General features: G+C 46.0%; 1 protein-coding gene across 2 annotated transcripts; it reads right to left on the bottom strand.

Moving 5' to 3' along the window:
• Positions 1-248: 248 nt before the first annotated feature.
• On the bottom strand, positions 249-26,816 carry ZFYVE21 (zinc finger FYVE-type containing 21). Of its 2 annotated transcripts, XM_048485570.1 has the most exons (8): positions 26,588-26,816; positions 17,674-17,724; positions 14,872-15,040; positions 11,212-11,287; positions 8,952-9,043; positions 6,700-6,753; positions 2,580-2,722; positions 249-974 (listed from the first exon to the last, which is right to left on the bottom strand). In XM_048485570.1, exons 1-8 carry the CDS (start codon positions 26,708-26,710, stop codon positions 939-941), a joined length of 744 nt encoding a protein of 247 aa, XP_048341527.1. In that variant the 5' UTR covers positions 26,711-26,816; the 3' UTR covers positions 249-938. The 2 variants fall into 2 exon arrangements, with proteins under 2 accessions (XP_048341527.1, XP_048341528.1); XM_048485571.1 differs by lacking the exon at positions 6,700-6,753 and having other exon boundaries at positions 26,588-26,808.
• Positions 26,817-27,021: the final 205 nt, after the last annotated feature.

The raw sequence follows: 27,021 nt of genomic DNA, 5'->3' as shown, positions 1-27,021 counted from the left end.
GGCCCATCTACCTCACAAGGTGTCCATTGTGGGGAAAGGAAGGAAAGGAGTTTGTAAGCTGCTTTGAAACTCCTCATGATTGAGAAAAGCGGGGTATAAATCCAAACTCCTCCTCTTCTTCAAGATCACTTGCTTGGCTTTCAGTCTATAAGCTGCTGCTCAGAATTCAGTGAGAAATTTAATGGCAGCTCCGAACGGGTGATTATTCTTCCAACCTAATAAACACACTTAGTATTCACAGCTTTAAATTGTGTTTAATCAGGTTTTATTAGCCAAACCTAGAATTACCACAAAGAGCATGAATATAAAACTTCAAAAATCAGTTTTTGCGGGAAGCTTCATTCGAAAAAGTCAACCTTCACAGGGCAATTTGTGGCATTTGGTAAATCTTATTTTACAAGAGCAGTGTTTAATATCATGATACAAATCCCCCACCACGAGAAAGAGCAACTTCTAGAAAAGGACACCTAAGGCAGATTTCATAGATCATTTGGATACGTGGGGGAAAAACCTGAGATCTACACACCTGAAAAGCTATTCTCGGGAGCATCGGACATGAATTTGTTTCCTCTTTATCATGAATTATACAATATACATAATCTGTACTACAAAAGTTGTGCTATACATTTAGCCGTAGTGCAGGTCACACTTCATCATACGTATTAAGTGCAGACACGATTTAACAAAATATAAAGTCATCGATACAAGGCTATTTTTAAAGCATTAATAAACTGTATACATATTGCACACTAAATAAGTGAATACTTATGGTTCAAATACATTGTTATTGGCCAGTGCTCACATAATGAACCACAATTTAGAGGACAGGAATGGGGGCAGTGGTACCCTCTATTACCAAGTATTTATTACCATGTGAACTAGCAAGAAATGAGAAGCTTATTCGTAGAGGTCATCTTTCCCCCTCGGATCGGAAGTTGTTATTGGTCCCGAGACTCATAGAGAAGTTTTGCTGCCTGAAAGACCAAAAGGAGAGAGAGAGAGAAAAAACACTCATAATTTCAGCACTGGTGCTTAATCTTTAACGAAGCTTAATGGCAGACATTTTCACCAGAATTTCTGGTTACGCTGAACAGTTCCTTCCTACATCTTCAGTAAAGTAAAAGTTGCTAAGATAAGGAATCAAGGCAATCAGGTGGTATTTGAGGCAAGCTTATTAGCAGAAAGCAATTCTGGAACACGGGTGTTGTGGGGTTTCTGGGCTGTATGGCCATGTTCCAGTAGCATTTTCTTCTGATAGTTTGCCTGCATTTGTGGCTGGCATCTAAGATGCCAACCACAAATGCAGGTGAAACATCTGGAGAAAATGTTACTGGAACACAGCCATACAGCCCGGAAACCCCACAATACTCCAGTGATTCTGGCCATGAAACAGTTTGTTTTCAGAGAAAACAGTTTGTCTTTAGAGAAAAAACAACTCAATCTCAAGGGTACTCTTCTGGTACCCCAAAAGTTAAATGTATACACTATACCACTTTGTACTATTAAGCAAGCAAGTTAATTTCCTACCATTTTCTCATCTTGCTAATTGGACAACTGGGGGCCAAATCAGGTAACACCCTTGTCCACCAAAAGACTTTGCACCATTTTATGGCCTGGATTTTAACTCTTCAAATACCCGGGGCGGGGTGGGGGATGTCTATGGTCTGATGCTACTGAGGACTGTAGAAATGGGTGGGGTGGGACTTTTCTCCACCCTGCACTAGGAAAAACACAACATGTGGCCAAAAACCATTAATGATCATGTCAAGATTATTTAAAAGTTATGCCTCCTGTTAACTCAAAACAACTCAGACATGTGGCTGAGAAATGTCCTAGAACAGTGGTGGCGAACCTATGGCACTCCAGATGTTCATAGACTACAATTCCCATCAGCCCCTGCCAGCATGGCCAATTGGGATTGTAGTCCATGAACATCTGGAGTGCCATAGGTTTGCCACCACAGTCCTAGAACATTATTCAGAAAGTAAGAAAACCTTGTATGTATATTATCAGACTTCTCAACTGCGCATCAGATCCTTCTATCCCATTCTGAAAATGGTATTGAGAGCTTTCTTCCAAAAGGAAGCAGTGTCTACCCTGCACAAGTTTCAAGTCAGGTTTTGAAAATGTGGGAAGGTGCTGTAGTTTCCAGCAGGATCAGGCCCCCATGGCAGCAAGATAAGTAAAACTCCAGGCAGTAAAATGGCACAGCACCCCCAGGGTGGCAACACGGTACTGTCTAGTTGGGCTCACAGAAGTCAACTACGGTGTTTCCCCGAAAATAAGACAGGGTCTTATATCAATTTTTTGCTCTAAAAGATGCGTAAGGGCTTATTTTCAGAGGATGTCTTATTTTTTCCCCATGATTCTGCGCCCCCCACGTGACCAGATCAGCTGTGCTTGGGAATCTGTAACTAGGGTTTATTTTTGGAGTTGGACTCGTATTTCAAGTATCCTCCAAAAATCACGCTAGGGCTTATTTTCAGGGAAACAGGATACATGAAGGAATAATACAGTAAATACTCTGACGTGGGGACTTGAGGCGGAGAAGACAAAGTTTTAAAATTTCAGCCGGTTACCTTGTGCATGGCTGCTAGCCAGGTTGCTGACAGTTTCTTATTAGAATTGAAGTCTTCTCCAGCAGTAAATTTCACCTGTTTGAGTTCCTCTGACCCTGGCGCCTTGTACTGAAGGAGCATACCTGTAGCACGAGTATTGCCCCCTAAGGGAGACAAGCAATAAAAATCAAAGGCGTAACTGTTTTCCCGGAACAAACACCACATTTAACACCAACAATCAATGAAAGGATTCTGAGATCCTTAACATAATTTCTAGGTCGGCCTCAACATTTCCTTCTTCACTGCGGTCAGTGAGATAACCGCATAACACCAGATACGTTTTGTCAACGTAGATATACTCAGGTTGAATACTGGTTATGGAGAAAACCAAACGCAAGCAAGAATTACGCTGGTCTCCCCGCTCTGGGCACATTCTGTTAACCTGGATTGTAGCCAATTAACTTCATGCCCTATAGAAAACATAAACATGAAAATATACTGGGGGAAGTCTATAGTGAAGAAAATTACACACTTCATATCTTTTTAATGTTGCTGATTTTCGATTGGAATCTAGAACACTGCCTTACACCTCCTTGTGGTTTGGAACAACCACCACCCTATGGTACAGTAATAACAAAATTTCATACTAAATACTAAGTGCAACATTTTCAGAAAAAGAGGGACTCTTCAGACATCACAAGAACCCGGGGTCTCTGAGGTTTGATGGGAACGGCGCTGTCAAATCACCCTACCTACCATCCTTTGGAAAACTCAACCACGCTTCTGGTTCAAGAAGTCTGTGAGCTGCTCAACTTAGCTTCCTTCCACCTACCCCCAGACTGGAACTGAAGCGAAAGTCAGAATGTCACAGATTCTAATCCTTTTTTAAAAAACCCTCTGCAAGTGTCAGTGGATTTCAGAGGGCAACAGGCCTGACCAAGTAAACCACATCTCCTCTGCTAGATTTCTCAATCCAAAGGCAGCGGCTTCAACAAAAAACTGAGACCTTAGGGCTGTGGTGGCGAACCTTTGGCACTCCAGATGTCATGGACTACAATTCCCATCAGCCCCTGTCAGCATGGTCAATTGGCCATGCTGGCAGGGGCTGATGGGAATTGTAGTCCATGACATCTGGAGTGCCAAAGGTTCGCCACCGCTGCCTTAGGGACTCTCAAGTGCTGTACAAGAAGCCACCCTCTGGAGCCACCACCTAGTCTGTGAGTTTTCAAATACACAATGATTAGACACTTTATGCAGTTTGATTTTCCAGTGTTTTCGGGGTTCCCGGGCTGTTGGGGCTGAAGGTCTGGGAACCAGCTGGAGCTGAAAGACGAGACCCAAGAATATAGTGCAGTTGTTGGATGCTGTCACTGAGAATCATGTTCCGGGCTGTGGTCACATGTCCTTCACAGGACACCAGAAGTACCACAATGCAGGGATCATGCCCAAAAGAGAGACAAGCACAGCTTTTCTTTTCTTTTTTGCCAATCGATCCATAAATAAAGTCCCCCACAAACATTCTCATTTAAATCGATCAATTTTATCCAGCTTCCGAGGGGGTGGTACTGGGAACCTTTGCAGCCCAGGGGCCTTCCTTGGTTTGAGCACTGCCAAATGGGAGAGCAAGCAGGAGAAGCAGGTTACGCAAGGCAATCTGGAGTGGAGAGACAAATCGGGCAGGGAAGAGAGCCTACGGCGTTTCTCACCGCCTGGTTTGCTTAGCAAAACAAAACATTTGTAGAGTTTGGCCCTGCAAGAGCATCTGGAAGCAGGCACTGCATAGTGCTTCTAGGTCTCCCTTGCAGCAACGGAGCATTCACAGGACTTCATTTCTGGAAGCCATGCCAGCCAGCAGCTGACCCACCCTTATGGTTCCCTCCGCTTCTCCGACAGCATTGCTCCAAGCACAAAACCACCACGGCCAGCTTATCCAGCACCTGTCAACTGCTGTCTGTTAGCTCCAGGGCTTTCTGGCGGCTTATCTACTGCTCCACTTTCACACCCAGCTATCTGCATTGTTTTCATTCCCCTGAGGATGGTGTGTAGAGCTCTTCCCTTCCTCATTTTATCCTCATAACCTGCAAGGATGAGGGCAACCAGCCCAAGGTCACCCAGCGGGCTTCATGGCAGCGTTGGGATCTTCTGGTCCCGCAACCTAACCAATGACTCTGCACAAGAAGAAGAGGAGTTTGGATTTATATCCCCCCCTTTCTCTCCTGAAGGAGACTCAAAGGGGCTTACAATCTCCTTTCCCTTTCTCCCTGCCCCACAACAAAAACCCTGAGAGGTGGGTGGGGGTGAAAGAGCTCTGAAGAACTGTGACTAGCCCAAGGTCACCCAGCTGGCGTGTGGTGGAGTGCACCAGCTAATCTGGTTCACCAGATAAGCCTCCACGGCTCAAGTGGCAGAGCAGGGAATCAAACCCGGTTCCTCCAGATTAGAGTGCACCTGCTCTTAACCACTACACCACGCAGGCTCTCTAGAAGCCATGGACTACTGGGTATCATACATGGGGATTGGATAAAGAGGTCTATTACTTTCCCCGGTTCTGTGAACCACCGGTTCCCCACGCCAACCCACGCTTCTGATTTTAATCATGTGACGGCACTTTGGAAGAAGCCACGGAAGTGGCAGGGGTCCCAATCCTCTTTTGTCACGCCTCTCCAGCCTTCTTTTGTAGTTCTAATTTCACTGGGAACTACAGGGGAGGTATGAAATAGTTTACATGACTATCTCGCTCATCTGACTCCAGCCAGACAGCTTCCTCCTGTCCGCAGCTGCCTTAACAATGCAGGCCGGCCTCCTGTGTTATTTGAGATCCGACAACCTAAACAGTAACTGGGCCAAGACTGAACGTAGGAAAGTGGCAGCGACTGGCGATGGGGTCTTCTGTGCAGCCTCTTACAAGAGCGGAAGAGCGCCTGGCAGCAGGGGAAGGCCTGTCCATCTCTACACATTCAGTTTCTAGTGGAACATATCCACAGAATTCAGCAATTCCTCTCAGATCCCTCTCTTTTCTCCCTGCCGCTGCTCAACATCACTGGCAAATACAGATTTGATTAGTTTTTTTAAAGGAAATCAGAGAAAACCTTCCTTGGCAAGTTACTCAGCCTGCTTTCACAATACATAAGAAAATCTCTTCTACGGGCCTATATATATACAAGGTGGCTGACAAGCTCCTTTCCCTTCCTCTCCCCACAACAGACACCTTGTGAGGTAGGTGGGGCTGAGAGAGTTCTAAGAGAACTGTGACTAGCCCAAGATCACCCAGCAGGAATGTAGGAGTGCAGAAACACATCGGGTTCACCAGGCAAGCCTCTGCCACTCAGGTGCAGGAGTGGGGAATCAAGCCCGGTTCTCCAGATTAGAATCCACCTGCTCTTAACCATGCAGTGCTTCTGTGGAACTAATTTAAACATAGTAAGCAAAAGGGGAAGATACACAACCACAGGGTCAAGAAGAGATAATAGGTACCATCCAGGCTGAAACAACTGCTTCAAAAGCAATTACCTCCCATTGGAGTGAAGTAGTTTTTACTTGTAAGTAACAACAGTAGAATTAAATATACAGCACAAGCAATAAAGCAAAGCTAGTCGGAATCTAGCAATAAAGCGAAGCTAGTTGGCTTATCTAGATTCCGACTAGCTTTGCTTTATTGCTCGTGTTGTATATTTAATCGTACTGTTGTGAATATATCATTGTTACTTACAAGTAAAAACTACTTCACTCCAATGGGAGGTAATTGCTTTTGAAGCAGTTGTTTCAGCCTGGATGGTACATATTATCTCTTCTTGAACCGATCTAAACAGGCACAGAGCGAGTGTCCTCTGTTCATGTCCCAACCCTGGCAACTCTAAGCCACACCCCTTTACTTTCTCAGATGTGTCCTCTCTGCCTGTGGGTTGACTTTCCTCAGGTCTAAGGAAGGGAAGAAAGACAGGTTGGCTGGGGGTGACCTTCTGGGGTCTAGAGGAAGCGGAGTGTAGATAAACGTGAGCCCAGTCCTTTGCCAACGAGATCAAACACAAAGCACACAGGTCTAGTCACCATGCAAACTGCCACCACTCCACTGCAGGAGACAACATGCGTGGGACAGGAGCTACAACAAGCATGCTTAGGGGAACCGGGCTCCAGTGCTGACCTTCTGTTATGTGCTCGCTTTCCCAGAGGCTGGTGTAAGTATGAATGTCATTTTCTACATCAAGGAGGCAAGAAAGCAATGGGGAGAGAGAGAGAGAGCAATCAAAAGAAATGAGTAAGAAATGAAGGTTCAGTTAACAGCTACTGAAATATTGCAGGGCTAGATGACAGACAGAAAGTTAAGTCAGAGGGCGGAAATACACAGCAAGTTACAGGTCAGCGATAGGCATGAACTCAATAAAAACCGTGCGAGGAATGTACAGCTTGGAAATCCACTCCTGGATTTTAGCACACTTTTGCTTTGGAACCCCATGCACTGTTTTGTTTTTAGGTATAGTCCTGCCATAGTTCAAACACCTGGGGGCCACAGAGTCTAAGCCCCCGCCCATACCGACCACCTTTTTTCAGAATCTGGACAGATTTTTAATGGCAGGGCAACTGATAGTATTTCAAACAAATAAATGGTAATGGCCCTCGTTCGGACGCCTCATAAATAAATATTTACAATTTAGAGTTCGCTAAAAGCAGTTGATCGTGTTCATTTGCTGTGTCTAGATGGTTATTGTTATGTCAGTCCAAGAGCAGACATAAGATTCTCTTCCTAGAGTCACAAAATAGCCCAGGAGCCAGATGGCCACAGATATATATATATAATCTACATTGAGAGGTTTGTGATTTTAAAAAAAATCACCTGTTCACCACTGCCAAATCCCCCCAGAATCAGGAGTCTGCAACCTACCATAGCTGCTGCTGACAAGTTTGTTAAGGGAAAATTGTGGGCACCATCTTTTTTAGATGCATGTTAATTTCTAGTTTTAGAGTTACGGCTTAGACTGCTGTATGTTATTTTATGATACAGAATACTATTAACTCTAGGAAATGGTAGGTGGGGAAGACCTGGACTTGGACACCTTGGCAGTCAAGGAGAAAGTAAACTGACAGCCAAGTAGCAGGAAGGATGTACGCAGAAGGGAGTTGTTTGGAGGGGCTGTGAACCAGGGAGCCAACGACGCAGGACTGCTAGAGACAGAGGGGCAAAATGCCTAGCCAAAGGTTTTATACCCATTAAGGGATTGCTATTCACCCTGTGCCCTAGCAGACCTCCAGAAGCCATACATGGATAGCAGTGGTAGGACTGAATCTGACACACGGGCTTGGCCAATAGGAGTCACTGCAGGCTTCCAATTCACAATTGTGCACATTTCACTAAACTTGGTGTCCGGGCACGGGCCCCAGCGCAGCACCCGGACTCGGGCCGTCTCAGGCGGCCGCGATGGCGGGAGCACTGACCCCAGCGGCAGCAACGGGGGGGACACCCTTGGGGCCCCGGGGCTGCGACAGCAGCAGCCAAACCCCGGGAGAAGGCGGGGCTGAGCTGGCCGGACGGGATGGGCGGCGCACCGCGCGGCCCTGGCATCCCGCCACCCAACCCCGGTAACCCGCCTCGCCCGGAGGCAAAGCCGGTGCGTCGCAGAGGCGAGAAGGGGGCGGAGCCATGAGCCTGGCTGGGCTCGCCCAGCCCCAGCTGAAGGGGATTCGGAGGGGCATGCAGGGGAGCAGCTGAGGCGAGGAAGGGGAATGAGGGCTGGAAAGGGATATAAGGGAGAGAAAGAGAAGGCGGGGGGGGGGGGCGTTGGCTGTGCCAGGAAGGCGGGAGCGAGGGTTGGAGGGAACAAGAAGGGTGGGAGAGCGTGGACGGACAGGCAGGGACAGGGGAAAAGTCTAAGGGGGCTGCCGCCCAGCTGTGCGGTGTAACAGGGTGGGAGACCCCCGGCACCACACTTGCCACTAACCAGCCCCATCCCTGTGAGGGCATAACAGGGCGGGGGCAAGAGAGCCTGGGTGACCAAAGAGCCCCCACTCTGTGAAGTAACAGGGCGAGGGAGAGCCTGGGGAGCCAGTAGCTCTGCCAGGCAGATACCCCGCCACCGAAGCCAGGGTGCAGGAAGAGTGTCAGGGGCGCGCCCTTACATAGGCGCCCTGTGGGCGAGACTGTTTCTTGGCCCTCTGGGCCAAGTGGAAGGAACATCGGCTGGGGAGCCCAACCCCAAGGTCAGGGAAGGAGGGATGGCACACCCGCCCAAGGGCGCCAGGCGGCTTGGGGAAACACCGCACTTGGAGATCACAGAATTAGCCATCTACACTAATTCTGACCCTCCCCAAAAATGTAGGGCAGTCACTCTCAAGGTACAGCATGCCTCTAGTATAGCCGAAGGGCTACATACGCAGCAGTTAATTCATTGCAAGATTTACCTCCAGGAGTAAATCCCTCTGTAAGAATCTGGACAGTTGAAATCTGTGCAACTTCAATTTCATAATGGCTGTCTCCATCCAGAAACAGGTATCTGCTCAAAAGGAAAGAGCATAGCTTCTTTCAGTTGTCAAGCTGGAACTCACCACACACTCCCACACAGGAGAAAGTTACGTGGTGTCAGGAACACACCTGGACTTCATTACATCAGACTGTAGGCCAGTGATGGCGAACCTTTTCGAGACCGAGTGCCCAAACTGCAACCCAAACCCCACTTATTTATCGCAAAGTGCCAACACAGCAATTTAACCTGAATACTGAGTTTTAGTTTAGAAAAAATGGTTGACTCCAAGGCACGCATTACTTGGGAGTAAGATTGGTGGTAGTCGATGGCTTTGCTTTGAAGCACCTGTGCAACACTTCGAATGGGTGAATCATGATCCTCGGAGGGTTTAGAAGCAAGCCCCACTGCCAGCAACCGAGCTTACTCCTAGGTAAAGGATTGTGCTTTAGTTCTTCCCATGAAAATCAGTGGGGTTTAACAGCACTTAACAGGTTTCCTGCACATCGTGCCCAGCGACCCAGGCCAGCCTAGATGTGTGTGGGGTGTGTGTGCGATTTTCCACCCCCCCACATGACAAACTCTGTGCACACGTGCCCACAGAGAGGGCTCTGAGTGCCACCTCTGGCACCCGTGCCATAGGTTTGCCACCACTGCTGTAGGCTTACCGTTACTCATTTTTTTCCTGAAAAGTCCCTGTACGTAGAAGAAGGTCTATACCCGGCATTTCTCTACAGAAAAGAGTCTCAAAGTGGCTTACCAACTCCTACCCTTCTCTCCCCCCACTACTTGCGAGGGAGGTTGGGCTGAGAGAGTTCAGAGAGAACTGTGACTAGCCCCAGAGCACCCAGCAAGCTTCATGTGTAGGAGCGGAGAATGAAACCTGGCTCTCCAGATTAGAGTCCGCCACTTTAATTAACCAGCTACACCACACTAGTTACGCACTAAAGAATCGGGTTCTAGAACAGAGGCAGGAAATTATTCTGAACTGAGCACAGGGCAGTTAGTTAAGCCCTCAGCTGCCACGCAAAGTGGTACAGCCAGCCCAGACACAGGTTTACTGCCCCATTGAGGACTAGCCTCAAATAATTTGCACGTAAAGCTGAATGGAAAACGTAAGAAATTTAGCCTTAGTTGGTTGTTGTGGGTTTTCTGGGCTGTGTGGCCATGGTCTGGTAGGCCTTGTTCCTAACGTTTCGCCTTCAAGGTCTACCAGACCACAGCCCCACAGCCCGGAAAACCCACAACAACAGTTGAATCCGGCCGTAAAAGCCTTCGACAATACATTAGCCTTAGTTGTTCTTTCAGGTGGAAAGGCCCAGATGTGCTGCCTAAGACGTTCCTCGCTGTTTAAAATCCTTCCAATATCAAGCTGAACTTTTCCTAAAAACATCTGGGAACAGCGGCAATAAATTCTGCCACCTCGTGCGAGTTGTTCCCACCGTCCCCAACTACCCAATCCTTGGGGGAAAAAATTCCCAGCGCATTTGTAAGCTTGCTGCCAAGAACCATTGCCCCCAACTCCCTGCAATAACCTCAAGCTGACCAACAAATTACCACCCTCAGCTCATCTATCATGAGGCTGTTGGCAGTCCTACACTTGGTCAGAGCAAGAACTACGGTCTGTGCTGGGCTTTGCTTCTGGTGATTTGAAACATCACACTTCAGAGTTTTAAACAAACGCTGTTTTCTCTACTGTGTAATACTTTCAACCCTCAACTAAGGCCCCTTCCGCACATGCAGAATAATGCACTTTCAATCCATTTCACAATTGTTTGCAAGTGGATTTTGCTATTTCGGACAGCTGCAAAGTGGGTTGAAAGTGGATTGAAAGTGCATTATTCTGCATGTGTAGAAGGGGCTTAAAACAAAACACTTCCTTTGGCAAGACAGCTACTAGTCTAGTGGGTTACTTCACCTGGCTGGGCTGCTTTTACCTGTCTGGAAAATTCCAGAAGGCATTCACATGTCAAAAAACAGGCTCCATCCCATCTGGCACATGCCAAAACTGCCATTTAGGAAGTCTTCGGTGAGCCAAAGTTTGTTGTGTGAACCAGGCACTTCAGTTGCAATTGGTTTCTTACTTAACAAGCAGGAATCCTATTATTTCTGCACAATAATTTCAGAGGAAGTCTGGTACAGTTAGGATACTAACAGTTCAGGCACATGAACTCCAGTCAATTCCTGAGCACGTTTCTTACCTCTGGTTGTTGGAAAGTCGACAAACCATGGTCTCTGACTTTTCTGACGTCCCCGGAGTTACAAAAAACGTAGCACCTTGGCAGCGAAGGAAGAATGGGGAAAAAAAGATGGATTTAATAGTTGCAACGGAGGCAGCGCCCTGAACTGGATCACCCAGACTAGCCCAATCTCGTTGGACGTTAAAGTTAAGCAGGCTCAGCCCTGCTTTGTATTTGGACTGGAGACCGCAAGGTCGATACGCAGAGGCAGGCAATGGCAAACCACCTTTGAATGTCTGCTGCCTTGAAAATCCCAAGGAGTTGCCATAAAACAGCTGTGTCTTAACTGCAAGAAAAGGGTTAAGAAATAACAGCTTAAGTTCTTGCACAACAGTTCATCATCATCATAGTTTATTTACGGTCATTGACCAGCAAGATCCAAAAGAATTAAAATCATAAAATTTACAGATGTTACAAATATACAGATTAAAACAGTTAACAAAATGCAGATAATAGGCCTCAGGAACTCAGAACATCAGCTCAAGATAATGAGTGGGATGTCAGTCTAATAATAATTAATAATAAGGATTAGCTGGCAGAGCCAGTAGTGCTCAGTCTGGGCCTTCCTGATTTTACTTGATATCCAGGCAAACTTGGCAACAGAATATGTTAGATTTTTATTGGTATCTGATAACAGTATTTTAACCTTTTCTTTCTTAGCCAAAGGAGAGTTTGCACAACAGTTTCGGTTATGAGAAAAGCCAATCATCATAAAGAAAACTCAAGAACTCACATTTTTCCATTGACAGAAAAAAAGATGCTGTCGTTTCCCAATTCTACTCCACTGACACCTTCAAACTAGATACAGAACACTGCTAAGCAAGTAAACAAAAACTAATTGTCTATCATTACAGGTTTCATATTAATATTCTAATAAATCAGGGAAGCTGCTGTGAACATTTTGCCGCAAACCTTCTCTGTCCCGCAGACCCAAACCGAAAGGCCAAGCTAAAGGTGCGGCAAGAGAGGTGACAGCTAAAATCCTCAGAAGTATTCAAATGCTTCTCCAAGAACTATTTCACAACAGCCACACGCAGCTTCTCCTTCCTGGTGAGACAGAGCCACGTTTCCTTACGTAAGTAGGTTACATGTTCTGGCAAGGAGACAGAGTTCTTTCCAGGAAAAGTTTTGCCCATCTGGTCCTTTGGCTATACAGGAAGGCAGGATTCAGACATGATGCAAAGGTGACAAGAAAGACTAAGCACAGAACTCCCAGGGGTGGAAGGATATTCCCAAAAAACAGTAGCCCTGCATCTCTTTCTCATGTTCAGTATCTAGACAATAAACCTGTACCTCACACCCCCCCCCCAGCTTCCCCACTCTGCTTCACTGACAGCTGCTGGTGGGGACAGGAACACTTTGGGGCTTTCCCCACTGACAGAGTTGAACTGATTTCTACCTAGGTTCACCTCAGTGAATCCCCTCAGGTCTCAGTTCCCTTGTCGCAGTTATGAACTACACTATTCTGCTGGAACAAGGTCGATACCGCTTCGAAGTGGGGAAGCATCGAAACAACACCTCATCCGTTTAAACAATCATGAGCCACTTTTGTGGCATGTGCAGAACGGGAGAGTCGTGGTGGGCAGAAAGCGCATGTAACTGTAAACTGTAAAAAAAAAAGAACGCTCCTGTTTTCCGCTGTAACACAAGTGCCAATCACGATCAAGGAACGAAACAGGCACCAAGATGATCCCACCCACTTAGCTCGGTTCCAGGGGGCCAACTCAGTTGCTGTGGGGACAGCCTGGAATCGCCCTCCACTGAAGGGAACCGAGTCGACCTTAGCTCCCTTCTGTAGTGGGGAAAGCCTCTTTGAGCACAACCGAGTCGACCTTAGCTCCCTTCTGTAGTGGGGAAAGCCTCTGAGCACAATTATAGCCCACAACAATGTTTCCTTGCTAGATACATGGGAGGAGATACAGAGCTGCTGTTTAGGCTACAGCCAAATGTTTAATCCTTCAGTCTACCCTAATTTTTTGGTAGAAAGTGGGAAGATCAAGGTCTTAATCAACTTTGAATTTAGTCGGCAAAACGAGGAGAGTTTCTGAAGGGCTCAGAGAGTTGGGGAGCATGAACAGCAAGACTGCTGAACGATGCATAATTGTGAACGACTGACATTGCAATCTTAAACATAGTTAGTGCCTTCTAAGCCTGTTGATTTCAATAGGACGAGAAAGGCATAATTCTGTTTAGGACAGCACTGTTAAGACACAACAAGGTATGAAGTCAGGGCTACTCTAAGACCTCAAATAGATACCCAGACACACATGAAATTCCCTCAAGATCAAAGAAGTGTTTCAGCCAAGGAGCCATATCCTACTTCCTGTTGAAACGGTGAGCCAAGAGGCAGTTTCCTTCAGCACCCACAAAGATGTCATTACCTTCTCTGCCGATGCACAACCTGCTAACTTCTGCTTTCTTGTCCACAGAACCAAAATTGTGACACTGAAATTCTGATTTGTTTTACAGTGTCATTTTGAAGGACTATCAAGAAAAGACCCTGTTCAGACTTAAAGCAGCTATGCCAAATTTCATATCACCCTTAAGCACTGTTGCCCTTGTTAAGAGTTGGGCAAATTGTTTCAGAAAGATGGCAAACCCCCCAAACTTCCTCCATCTGCATTATAAGCAACTGGTGGGATTTGTACATGCTGGACACAGGAATGTGAACTGGGGTATAAAAGCCTTCCGTAAACCCTTCCACCATAGAAGGACCCACCAATGTTCCTTCTGCTTTTATTGGTTTAAAGGTAAAGATGTGTAAGCACCGGGGTCATGTCACACCACAGTGTTTACTAGCCAGGCTGTGTTTACAGGGTGGTTTGCCATCACCTTCCCAGTCATCTGCGTTTAAACCCCAGCAAGGTGGGTACTCATTTTACCAACCTCGGAAGGATGGAAGACTGAGCCAACCTGGAGATAGTTACCTGAAACTGACTTCTGTCGGTATCGAACTCAGGTTGTGAGGAGAGCTTGGACTGCAGTGCTGCAGCTTTCTGCTCTGTGCCATGAGGCTCCTATTTATTGGTTTACTGAATATCAAATCAAGCCAAAAGGAATATAACACATAAAAGATTTTTTTTAAAAGTCCCATCTGATGAAAACTTCCACAACAACAGAAGAAGAAGAAGAAGAAGAAGAAGAGGAGGAGGAGGAGGAGTTTGGATTTATATCCCCTCTTTCTCTCCTGTAGGAGACTCAAAGGGGCTTACAACCTCCTTGCCCTTCCCCCCTCACAACAAACACCCTGGGGCTGAGAGCGCTCCGAAGAACCGTGACTAGCCCAAGGTCACCCAGCTGGTATGTGCTGGAGTGAACAAACTAATCTGGTTCCCCAGATAAGCCTCCACAGCTCAAGTGGCAGAGTGGGGAGTCAATTGGCCATGCTGGCAGGGGCTGATGGGAATTGTAGTCCATAACATCTGGAGTGCCAAAGGTTCACCACCACGGTCTTAAACAAATAACAGGTGAAGAACGCAACGGATTCACTGCCCTTCCAGATATCAGAGTCCCCCACCCTGGCTTGAAGATAGCCAAAGAATTCCAGATCCTCATCTCATGCCTACTACACGGGCAAAAAAAAAAAAAATGGACCACCAACGCCTCATGCTCAGAACTTACCATTCATCAGCACTTTGAGCTGCTTGTCATAAAACTCCGTTTCTTTCTGAGAAATGAGGGCGCATTCAGCACACTGGCGCACGGGGTCCACAAAGCACATACGCGGCAGAGGCACTTTTTTGCTGCAGCACTTGTCGCAAAAGCACTTTCCGCATCTCCTGCAGTGGTGCTGGGAGGGGGGGGCGTGGCGGAACAAAGAAAAAACTGTTTCAGCACTGCTGGAGCTTTGTGGTGAGAAACTAATGACAGCAGCATATGAGTAGCGCCGTGCAACAAAGCTGAAACCGACAAGACATCAGCCAGATAGAGAATATAACCAACAAGTTGCCTTATCAAGAAGTGCCACAAAGACATAAGGACGGATGAAATAAAAACTCTGGGAGAGAAAGAATGTTTGTATTGGCAAAGGCTTTCATGGCTGAAATCACTAGGATGTTGTGGGTCTTCCGGGTTGTATGGCTCTGTTCCAGTAGTATTTTCTCCTGACATTTCACCAGCATTTGTGGCTGGCATCTCCAGAGGATCTGGTGGTAATAAAGCGAGTGAAATTTATATAACTGTGAAATATCCAGGTTGGGAGAAAGAACCATTTGCAATTGTTAAAAAGTGTTAAAGGTGCAGTCTGCATGTGATATGTGGAATATCCCCATTTTAGTATTTGTTTGTAACACTGAAGTAAGGGCATTTGCATAGCAGTTTGCCTGTGAATGTATCACTTTTAACATTTGCAAATGGTTCTTTCTCCCACCTGGGTATTTCACAGGTATATATACTTCACTTGCTTTACTACCACCAGATCCTCTGAAGATGCCAGCCACAGATGCAGGCGAAATGTCAGAAAGAAATTTTATCTAGGAGTGTCTTTCCATTCCGGTTGTTGTATATAGCTAGAGAGAAACCTCACGCTTATATTGAGGGTGACAGATCATAATGCACTATGTTCCATGTCTACCTGTCCTGGAGCGGTATGATCACGTCAGCTTCATTAAGACTAGGATGCGTGTTATTAACACAGAAAGTAGTTTAGGCACTCAACCTTGCAATATGTTAGAGCAGAGATGTCCAACTCCAATTGACCATGCCAGTAGGGACTGATGGGAATTGTAGTCCATGAACATCTGAAGTGCCAGAATTGGACACCCCGGTGTTAGAGGCAAAAAAAAAATGCAAACTGGCTGTTGTGGGTTTTCCACGCTATGTGGCCACAGTCCGGCAGTTTTTGCTTCTAATGTTTCACCCGCATCTATAGCTGGCATCCTCAGAGGTATGTTATGGTGAGATGTGTTTCTCACCGTGGCAAGGTGAAGGTAAAACAAAAACTGACTGGTTTCCCGGACACCTTCTTTCTTTCTTTCTTTCTTTCTTTCTTTCTTTCTTTCTTTCTTTCTTTCTTTCTTTCTTTCTTTCTTTCTTTCTTTCTTTCTTTCTTTCTTTCCTTTTATATTATTATTATTATTATTATTATTATTATTATTATTATTATTATTATTATTATTAACAACAACATTTAATAGACCGCCCTACCCCCAAAGGGCTCAGGGCGGTTTACAAAACAATCAACATTTGAAAACAGCAAAGTTTCAATTAAAACAATAAATAAATTAAACATTAAAACACTAGCAGCAGTGATCTTCCACAATTAAAATAAATAGATGTTGTCTGGCATTAACCTCCTGGGAGGTTAATATACTTAATACTTAATGCATGCAGGCCTTCTGAAGAATCATCGCAACCTGGTACTCTGACAAAGTTTTATTAATTGTAATATAGCATTCCCCTGACCTGGACAGCCCAGACCAGCCCCATCTAGTCATATCTCAGAAGCCAAGCAGGGTCAGTCCTGGTCAGTATTTCAATAGGAGACCACAACACAGAGGCAGATAATGACAAATCTTCTCTGACTGGCCTTAAAGTCCTTCGGGGCACCATAAGTCAGCTGTGACTTGATGGGGAAGGGAGAGTACAGAACCCTGAAAATCTGCTCAAATTCTTGAGGAGTAGCCACGTTAGTCTACAGGGGTAGGGAACCTGCGGCTCTCCAGATGTTCAGGAACTACAATTCCCATCAGCCCCTACCAGCATGGCCAATTGGCCATGCTGACGAAATCTGATGGGCCGTGTGGATTCCTGAACATCTGGAAAACATAATTCTAATCTAACAACACAAAACTGTAGAACAAACTCTTCTGGGCTTTATATACTTCAAGTGTATTCAACTGCCACACACAGGCACGCACACGTAATCAGAGGCATAAAGGGAAAAAACCAAGCAGGAAGGTGAAAAGGCAATGAAATGCAGAAAGTACATCTTGTGACTCAAGATGTAAACAGGATAAGTGCTGGGGTTGTGTTATCCATTACAGACATGACCAACGATCTCCCCAGTTTTGTTACACTGATTTCAGAACAAACTTGTTTCCTCTTGTGTGAGTTTTTGCTTTGTTCTAAGAGCTTGTTCTACTCAACACAGTGATGTGTGGGAGGGAGGGAGGGAGGGAGTTCTGGCTGATTCCCTCTTCTTACTACAGTGTTCAGTAGCAGCTTGGGAGTCGGGGAGCATAAAGAGGTTTTCAGGGACGACTGCAGAAATCAATCCCTGTAACTTGCTTGGTTCAAAGATGCCTTCAGTCCATCCCATTTGCTGTGACCAACAGGAGAAATCCAGGCATAGGTGATATGACCATATCTGTATCCTGTGCAATTTTCACGGCGACTGCTTTGACAAGCAAATTGGAAAAGTTGTGTTTTCGTTAATCAACAGCATAATCAGCTATTTGTAAAAGACTACGTTCACTTCCTTACCTTTCTGGTTATGAAGTCAAACTTTGTACTGCATTGCATGCATCTGGGACACTAGAAAAAACAATAAGGGAAAAGATGTGAAGATTCTCAGTCACCTGGTCCAAAAAGTAAGAGTGTGTGTAAACGTATATAGCAGTGATGGTGAACCTTTTAGAGACGGAGTGCCCAAACTGCAACCCAAAACCCACTTATTTATGGAAGTAAAGTGCCAACACGGCGAATTTAACATGAATGCTCAGGTTTTAGTTTAGAAAAAACAACTCATACATTAACATCTTTTGTCTTAAAAGGCAGGGCGGGGATTGGAGCACGGCATCAGGGAAGAGGGATGTGGGTGGCGATTCCCCCCCTCCCCCAAATGACTGAATGGCAGCTGTCATGGACATTTGTTCCAATGTCCCCATGGCAGCTTCACCTTTGGCTGGAGTGATGGTGCACGTGCCCACAGAGAGGGCTCTGAGTGCCGCCTCTGGCACCCGTGCCATAGGTTCGCCACCACTGGTATATAGCATGCAAGCCCCAAGCCCCTTAAAATGCTTCACTGGCATACTTTATAGATTTTTCTTCTCAAACTACTGTGACCCAGTCTCTGATCCCCATATGAAATTGTGTATGTTTGTACAACCACACTAATCGGGAAATTGGTAGGAGAAAAACAGCCACTTGAAAAGAAGCCCGAGTCATTCCAAACTCCTCTTTCAAGAACTATGTATTTCAGGCAGAGAGCTGTTCTCGGGGGAGACATTTAAATTACAAATGAAAAACACATTTGAAAACAGTGTAACAGCGATGGCTTCTTTCAAAGAACAATTGCAGCTGCACAGCGTCAGCCAGATGAACGTCATTTTTTCCTACGAAGTGTTCATAGAATTAAAAAAAACTGTAAGAACTTTTTTTTTCCAATAGGACTCTCAGTAATGCTTTGCAAAGATAAAGAAATCCACAAACCCAGGCATGGGAAGGAAAGTATACAGGGGCTACAAAGAAGACTAAATAGGCAGCGCTGTGAGAAGAAAAAGAGAACAAGTGAACATAGATACCGAAATATTTCCTATCTTCCTTAGCTTACCAAGAAAACTACATTTTACTAGATTCTCAAACCCCAGCATTGTTTATAGCATTACTATGTAGAAATTTACTGGATTGGGCCTTCCTCCACACCTCAAAGATTTTTTTTTTTTCAAAACTACGCATTCCGGAATCGCTTCAACCCTCCGTGACAGAATTAAAAGCCCCTCTGGGTAATTAAGTTAACAAGTTCGAAACTGATTCAAGGGTGAACTCTAGACACGGCTGACCTGCAATGATTGGGGTCTCGTTTCTGTCCAGATGTGCCCTGCTGATCTGCCAATAACGCTCCTGCTGGCCTTTGCTTTGCAGCCAAAATACCGTGTGTCAGCCAAACGCTTAAACACAAGCCCAGGACTTTTCAGAAGGTGCCAGGGTGCAATGACCATGGGAGATAAGTCCTGCCTCTGACAGCACTAGAAGCACCAAGAACTTGATAAGGCAGCCTCTAACATCAAGGTTACATGCAAAACGGTTGCCAAATACACACAGTAACTGTACCCTATCCAAAACTACGCCCCCTCCAATCAGCATTTAGTGTTTTAATCCTGCAGGTCAATCATAAGAGAGAGAATCAGCAACAGAATCTGGACCAGTATTCTCTATATAAACAGAAACATCAACCAAAGGCAAAAGCTAGACCAGAGGAAAGCAATGGCAAACCTCCTCTCCTTCTAACCTGCCTTTACAGCTTTTTCTTGGGGTTGCTCTAAGGCAATCGTAAGTCAGCTGCGACTTGGCACTGCTTTACATGCCTACCAGGAGCAAAGAAGCTTCAAGAAAAGCAGGTCATCTTTAGAAATGGTTTGCTTGATGCGGTCTGGCTCCCACTCCCCTAGTCTTCTACAAACCATACAAAACTGAATTTATTATGGAAGGTACTTTTACACAGGTAAAAATGTACATGGAGTTGGCTGTATTGGAATGGGATCGTTCAGAAAGATGCTCTGGGCAGGGCTGTGGACTAGACTACTGTTTAGATATTTGAAGGGGTGTCATAATGGTGAGGGAGCAAGCTTGTTTTCGGCAGCTCCAGAGACTAGGACCGGTAATGGGTTCAAGGTGAAGAGATTCCACCTAAGCATCAGGAAAAACTTCCTGACAGGAAGGGCTGTTCAACAGTGGAATGCACTCCCTCGGAGTATGGTGGAGTCTCTGGAGGTTTTTAAAGAGAGGCTGAATGGCCATCTGTCAGGAGTGCTTTGATTGTGTGTTCCTGCATTGCAGAGGGTTGGACTTGATGGCCCTTAGGTCCTCTTACAGAATCTATGTCCACCAATTAGCCATTACACATGTATCCCTTAATTTGTTTCCTTAAGGAAATTCTTAGTAGTCCTCACTATATGGGAATTCCACTGCACTGTTAACACTTGACAATAATTCACGTGGCTTCCTTCCGATTTCTGCAATCCTAACACCACCGCACTGTTTACTGGATGCTTCCTTCCTGCTGACTTACAATGCATGATTCGCCTTCAGCCTTGGTGAAAAAGGCAGGCTGTAAATAAAACAAAACCAAACCACCTTGATTCACATGAACATTTGTTCAAGCCTCAGGCTGATTTCTGTGGTGGCAGAGGCTGACAGATGAATTCCTGATAGAAAAGAATGGTGGTGGGGACAGCCTGGTTACAGAAGCAGAGTGATAAGCCACAGGCCAGATCTTAAGGAGATGTCTCTGCTGCAAGGCAGAGCAGGCAGCTGAGAGTAGGCATTGTCTTCAGGAGCTCCATCTAACCACTGCCGGTTGCAGAAGTAAAAACCCGAGTCAGAGAAAACAATGCATGCCTGCATCTTTGACACAGAACACTGGCTGATTATAACTAGCTGCGCTGCTTCAAGACCAAAAAGGGTCCCCACCATAAGTCACTACGAGTTGGTGGATCAATTCCCAATTAGCATTTTCCAGTACAGGACATAAGGCTAATTACAACATAGGAGTATTGTGAGGGTTCGGACTATGTCAGCAATTAGGCGTGAAGGTTAAGAGCTTCGTGTATCTAATCACGGAGCCGGGTTTGATTCCCCGCTCTGCCACCTGAGCTGTGGAGGCTTATCTGGGGAATTCAGATTACCCTAAACACTCCAACACCATGGCTAAGGTGACCTTGGGCCTAGTCACCCTTCTTGGGGGCTCTCCTCAGCCCCTCCACACCTCTGGGGTGTTTGTTGTGAGGGGAAGAGACGGGGAAGTTGTAAGCCTTTGAGTCTCCTGCAGGAGAGAAAGGGGGGATATAAATCAAACTCTTCTTCTTCTATACGACCGTGATCCAGTAGCATTTTCTCCTGGCGTTTCGCCTGCATCTGTGGCTGGCATCGCAGGGATGATCCTCTGAGAGATGCCAGCCCTAGACTCTGGCATCAGAGAAAACTACTAAGAACAAACCCGATACAACGAAACCTCACGCTTATCTGGTGATTTAGGCTGGCGGAAGTGTGACAAATTACAACATAGTTTTCTGCAACCTTTCTGCAGTGAATACACACTCAATAGTGCCTAGCATGTATGATAACACGCTATCCAAGAGAAGCAGGGTAGTAATAACATCTAACAGCTTTATCTGGCTTGCATAGAAATGCACCCAGACTTTTGTGATGGGAATTCTGGCATGCTTCTGACAGTTCCAAAGTGTTCCTTTCACATACTTGCTGGCACTGCTCAATTCACTGAGCACGAACATTTTGTCAGCATAATAATGGAGTCACTATTCAAATATGGCATTTAAATTAACCTGACACGAAACAGACGTGCCAGGAAAGTTTTAAATCTGGAAAAACAAACGCACTGAGCTTTCAAGATTTGTCTGCTATTGACACCAGCCAAGCTCTCTATCCAGCACACTGATTCCCAGATAAACAGTAGAAAGGGCAGTGAACTCCCGTGAGCGAGGGCATCGACGAGGGAAGAAGAATGTAGGCTTACGTGCATGATCTAAATTCCCTGTGGAAACAATGAGCTCAACCCAGTACTTCTTTTATTCCAGCAGAAGGGGACTTCCCCCAGCGTAAAGCCCCACATGAGAGCCAGCATGGTGCAGTGGTGAACAGCAGGTGGATTCTAATCTGGAGAACTGGGTTTGATTCCCCACTCCTCCACCTGAGTGGCAGAGGCTTATCTGGTGAACCAGGTGTGTTTCCACACTCCTACATTCGTGCTGGGTGATCTTGGGCTAGTCACAGTTCTCTCAGAACTCTCGCAGTCCCAGGTACCTCAGAAGGCATCTGTTGTGGGGAGAGGAAGGGAAAGGAGCTTGTAGGCCACCTTGAGTCTCCTTACAGGAGAGAAAGGAGGGGTATAAATCCAAACTCTCCTTCTTCATCGTCATGCTGAGTGCTGCTGCAGGAAGCTCTCTGGATCCTGGCTCGGCAGCAGTGCTCTGGAAAAGCAGAGCGCCACAAGTGATGCTCTGGATCCACCCCGCTGCATACAGTGACATTACGTTAGTGCAGTGGGCGTAGGAGATCATCCCACTTGCAGAAGAACCCACAAAACCGAAATTCAGCTCTACAGTTTGGAAAAACAGGGAACATATGAAGAAATGTGAATTGAAAGCTACCTACCTACCTTTTCACTGGGGTTTCCCATTTTTAGGGACTTTGCTGTGCGCTGACCCTAAAGGGAAGTCAATGGGTCAAAAGCCAGCACCACACCACCTGGCTGTCAAGATGTCATGGAATCATAGAGTTGGAAGAGACTCCAGGAGCCATCAAGTCCAACCCCTTGCAATGCAGGAACACACAATCAAAGCACTCCCGTCAGATGGCCATCCAGCCTCTCTTTAAAAACTTCCAAAGAAGGAGACTCTACCACACTCCGAGGTAGTGCATTCCACTGTCGAACAGCCCTTACTGTCAGGAAGTTTTTCCTGATGTTTAGGTGGAATCTCTTTTCTTTCACCTTGAACCCTTTACTCCTGGCCCTAGTCTTTGGAGCAGCAGAAAACAAGCTTGCTCCTCACCAACATAACATCCCTTCAGATATCTAAACATGGCTATCATGTCACCTCTCAACCTTCTCTTCACCAAACTGAACATACCCATCTCCCTAAGTCTCTCCTCGTAGGGCATGGATTCCAGACCTTTTACCATTTTGGTTGCCCTCCTCTGGACCCGTTCCAGTTTGTCAATATCAATATAGATATTACCTGCCCTGTGAACAGAGTACCATAAGAAAAGTGTACTACCATATATACTCATGTATAAGTCGAATTTTTCAGCACATTTTTAATGCTGAAAAAGCTCCCCTCGACTTATATGCGGGTCATTAAAATTTTTGTGTGTTTTTACTTTGCTGGCCAGCAGGGGGCACAGTTTTCATGCTAGCGACACCAAATTTTCAGGGTACCCTCAGAAGACACTCCTGATGATACCAGCCAGGTTTGGTGAAGTTTGGTTCAGGGTTATGGATACAAGGAAGTGACCCCATTCCCCATTGTTTTCAATGAGACTATTATTAGATGGGGCTGCCCTTTTGAGGGTCCTGCTTTTGAATCTCTGAACCAAACTTCACCAAACCCTAGCTGGTCTCATCAGGAGATCTCTATATTACCAACCAGGTTTGGTAAAGTTTGGGTCAGGGGATCCCAAGTTATTGATCTAAAGGGTGCCCCATCCCCATTGTTTTACAATGGGAAATGATAAAGTAGATTTTCCATTTCTGAGTAAATATCCCTCTTTAAAATCTAAGTTGAGTTACATTTTGGTTATACAGATGATGAGGAGAATCAGTTTTGAAGGATTTTAACTCTTGTGTTTTAGCTTGGTTGCTGATTGAGCTAAGGTTTTGTACTTTTAAAGTTATTGTTGATACCATATTGTTCTTGTTGACCCTCTTTTCCACTTACAGAGCCAGTTTACTGTTTTTTCTTTGAAATAAATATTCAAAAACATTTAACCTACTGATGCCTCAATTGATGTAATTTTATTGGTATCTATTTTTATTTTTGAAATTTACCAGCAGCTGCTGCATTTCCCACCCTCGACTTATACGCGAGTCAATAAGTTTTTCCAGCTTTTTGCAGTAAAATTAGGTGCCTCGACTTATATGCGGGTCGACTTATACACGAGTATATACGGTAATCAACATGTTCAGGGCCGACACCTTATATACTCAGAGTAGGAGCATATAACTACATTTATTCCCATCTTTTCCTGGTTTCTTATAGCAGTATTGCATTTTAGAAAGCCTGGTTAGCCAAGGCTGGTTCAACCTCCTCAGATCTTGAATGGGAAGCCGCTACAGAACCCCAGGGTCACTTAACAAATGCAGGCAATGGCAAACCTCCTCTGAATATCTCTTGCCATGTTACGAAAAGCCAATCGGGTTGCCATAAGTCAGCTGTGACCGGGCAGCGTTTTTCATCTCCACCATTTCAAGCAGCATTGCCCATGCTAACAACAAAGGGAGGTATAAGCTGAGCGGGCACTGAACATAGGGCCAAACCAATACGGTCCTGGTGATGTTGCTGCCTTCTGAGAACAAAGGTGTGAACACGACACATTCCTATAATATCCACCACAGATGGTACAAAAAATATTGCAGACTTCTCTTAAGGCAACAGCTGCTAATAACTCAGTGAAGGCTTAATGGACTTGGAAAATTGTTATGCTGGTGGCAACTCTTTTGCTGAAGTCAGAGGAAGGAGACTGAGGCAATCCACACCTCCTCTGCTGGTCTGTTGCTGTTGGGGAATGCCCTTAAGGTTCCTTTTCTTGAAGCAGCACAGCATTGCACAGACGCCTCACAAGGTCCCCTCGGCATTTACTGCTCAACACCTCTTCTTCCTCTAGCAAAACTCCCTTTCTCTGTGTGGCCGTGTGGTTGCAATGGGTTTTAACAAAGCACTCTCCACCCCATGGAATAACTCATTTGACCTTTCTAAAGAGGGAAGCTTCCTGTTGCCTGCATGCTATTTCTGGGTAACCTCAGCAAATCCCATCCCTCTGTACACAGATGACAAACCAAGCCCTACTTCACCCTCCCTCCAACCCCTCATCAAGCTCACTATGTCTTAAGGCCAAACATCTCACTTTCCCCTTAAATATTTTCAATCTGCATTTAATGACAACTTTGCTATCTACCTTACCTCTGTTTTGATTTGTTCTTCTCCTTCGTTCCCCATAGTTCGTCTACCCATCCATCATCTGGCCATATTAGGGTGTTGTGGGCTTTCTGGGTTGTATGGCTGTGTCCCAGTAGCATTTTCTCCTGACATTTCGCTTGCATCTATGACTGGCATCTTCAGAGGATGATCCTCAGAAGATGCCAGCCACAGATGAGAAATGAAGCGATCAGGAGAAAATGATACTAAACGATGATCATACAACCTAAAATCTACAACACCCTAGTGATTCCAAACTATGAAAGCCTTCGAAAACCACATTTTGTCCATGTGCTTCTACCTGTCCTCTCCACTGCCCGACAGTGAAAATTATAGACAATGTTCTACTCATCTCATACGCTGGCCTGTCTCTGTTTTTTCTCTTCCATCTAATCCAGAACTCTGCCGCCAAAATAATTCACCCTCTTGTTGCTCAAGTTATATACAAGGCTGCCCTCTAACTCCATCCATACACAAGGCAAAAAGCCCAAATCCTGTCCTTCAGGATCTTTGATGGGCTTTCCCTCCAAAGGACCTCTGCAACCATTCCTTCAATCATCCCTCCTTCCTTACCCATTTTTAATGTTCTGTATACATTTTAAAGTTTGTGCTTTTGTCTTTTCTAAATGGTTTTAATGCCGTTGTTTTGGGAGGGGGATTGATTTTAAAACGTTTCGAAAAGCCCCTTTATCATGTATGCTTTTACTTGTTAGCGACCTTGGAGGGCAGAAATGTAGGATATAAATTCTGCAAATAAGAAAACAAACCACTATATTCCCATTAAACCTTGCATGCAAACTTTTGCTGTTCCAGCTGCATGAGCCCCGAATGTCCTGTTCCCCAAAACAACCTCCTCCCCAGAAGACCTTCTCGATACCACCTCTCTTCTCCATCTGTGAAGTTCTTTGTCTCAAATAAAGTCTAAGTATAATTAGGGATCTCCAACCTACGGCCCTCCAGATGTTCATGGACTACAATTCCCATCAGCCCCCACCAACACATCCAATTGTTTTTGTTTTAAGACAAAGAAATGTCAAGGAATCTGCCAGGGTGTGGAAGTAACAGAGGAATGGGAGGGAAATGGAAACGAGGGCAGTGATAAAGACTTTGCTTGTCCATGTAGATCGGGATCTCCAACCTATGGCCCTCCAGATGTTCATGGACTGCTGTTCCCATCAGCTCTGTCAATGGGACATGCTGGTGGGACTGATGGGAATTATAGTCTATGACCGTGGTGGCGAACCTATGGCACTCCAGATGTTAATGGACTACAATTCCCACCAGCCCCTGCCAGCATGGCCAACTGAGCTGATGGGAACAGCAGTCCATGAACATCTGGAGGGCCATAGGTTGGAGACCCCGATCTACATGGACAAATAGAATCTTTATCACTGCCCTCATTTCCATTTTCCTCCCATCCCTCCGTTACTTCCACACCCTGGCAGATTCCTTGATAGTTCTTTGTCTTACTTAAACCGAAAAAGAAAACCTCCTTGCAAACAAAAAGCCAGCACTGCAAGCAAAGGAGAGAAAAACACTTCTCCCTGCAGAGCTAGCTTTCTCCTTGCAGGAAGATTGTGCAAAAAGAAACACCCTGATCCTAGGGACGAGGCGTAGAAAGGAGCAAGGAAAAGCCGCCCTGACGGAGAAAGCCCTCGGGAGAGACCGATTTGGGGGCGGAGGAGCTCGGGGTCAGGGCGGCGACTACGGGGAGGGATGCGGGCGAGGCTGCCCCGCGCCGTTACCTCCTTGTCGGGGACCCACGGCGGCTCTTCGAGGCCGAAGGGACTCCGCGCGGCCCGGCTTTCAGGCACCATCCGGAGCCCGCTGGGCGACCGGACCAACTTCTTGCCGTCGCGGCCCGACATTTTCACCTCACGGCCGCCACCGCCACAAGGCGACGCGCCCAAGCCGCCAGCCCACTAAGGACCAGCCAATCAGCGCCACCCTCTCGAAGACGGGCGACACGACGCGCCAATGGAAGCTGAGAACGGAGGTTGTTGTTCTTCGCCCCGCACGCGACAGGGCGGACAAGAGGCCCCGCCCCTCGTTGAGGACCTTTCAGCCAATCGTTCGCTCCGAGGCGTGTCGTACGAATGGGTGGAGCAGAAGCGCATGCGCGGTTTAGTCGCCACTCTTAAGCCTGGAATGAAGTTCAGTGGCGAGAGGAGTGCAAAAC

Source organism: Sphaerodactylus townsendi, linkage group LG02, assembly GCF_021028975.2.
Source record: "Sphaerodactylus townsendi isolate TG3544 linkage group LG02, MPM_Stown_v2.3, whole genome shotgun sequence".
NCBI lineage: Eukaryota > Metazoa > Chordata > Lepidosauria > Squamata > Sphaerodactylidae > Sphaerodactylus > Sphaerodactylus townsendi.
The sequence above is the reverse complement of the archived record's forward strand: the minus strand, read 5'-3'. Positions and strand labels throughout refer to the sequence as shown.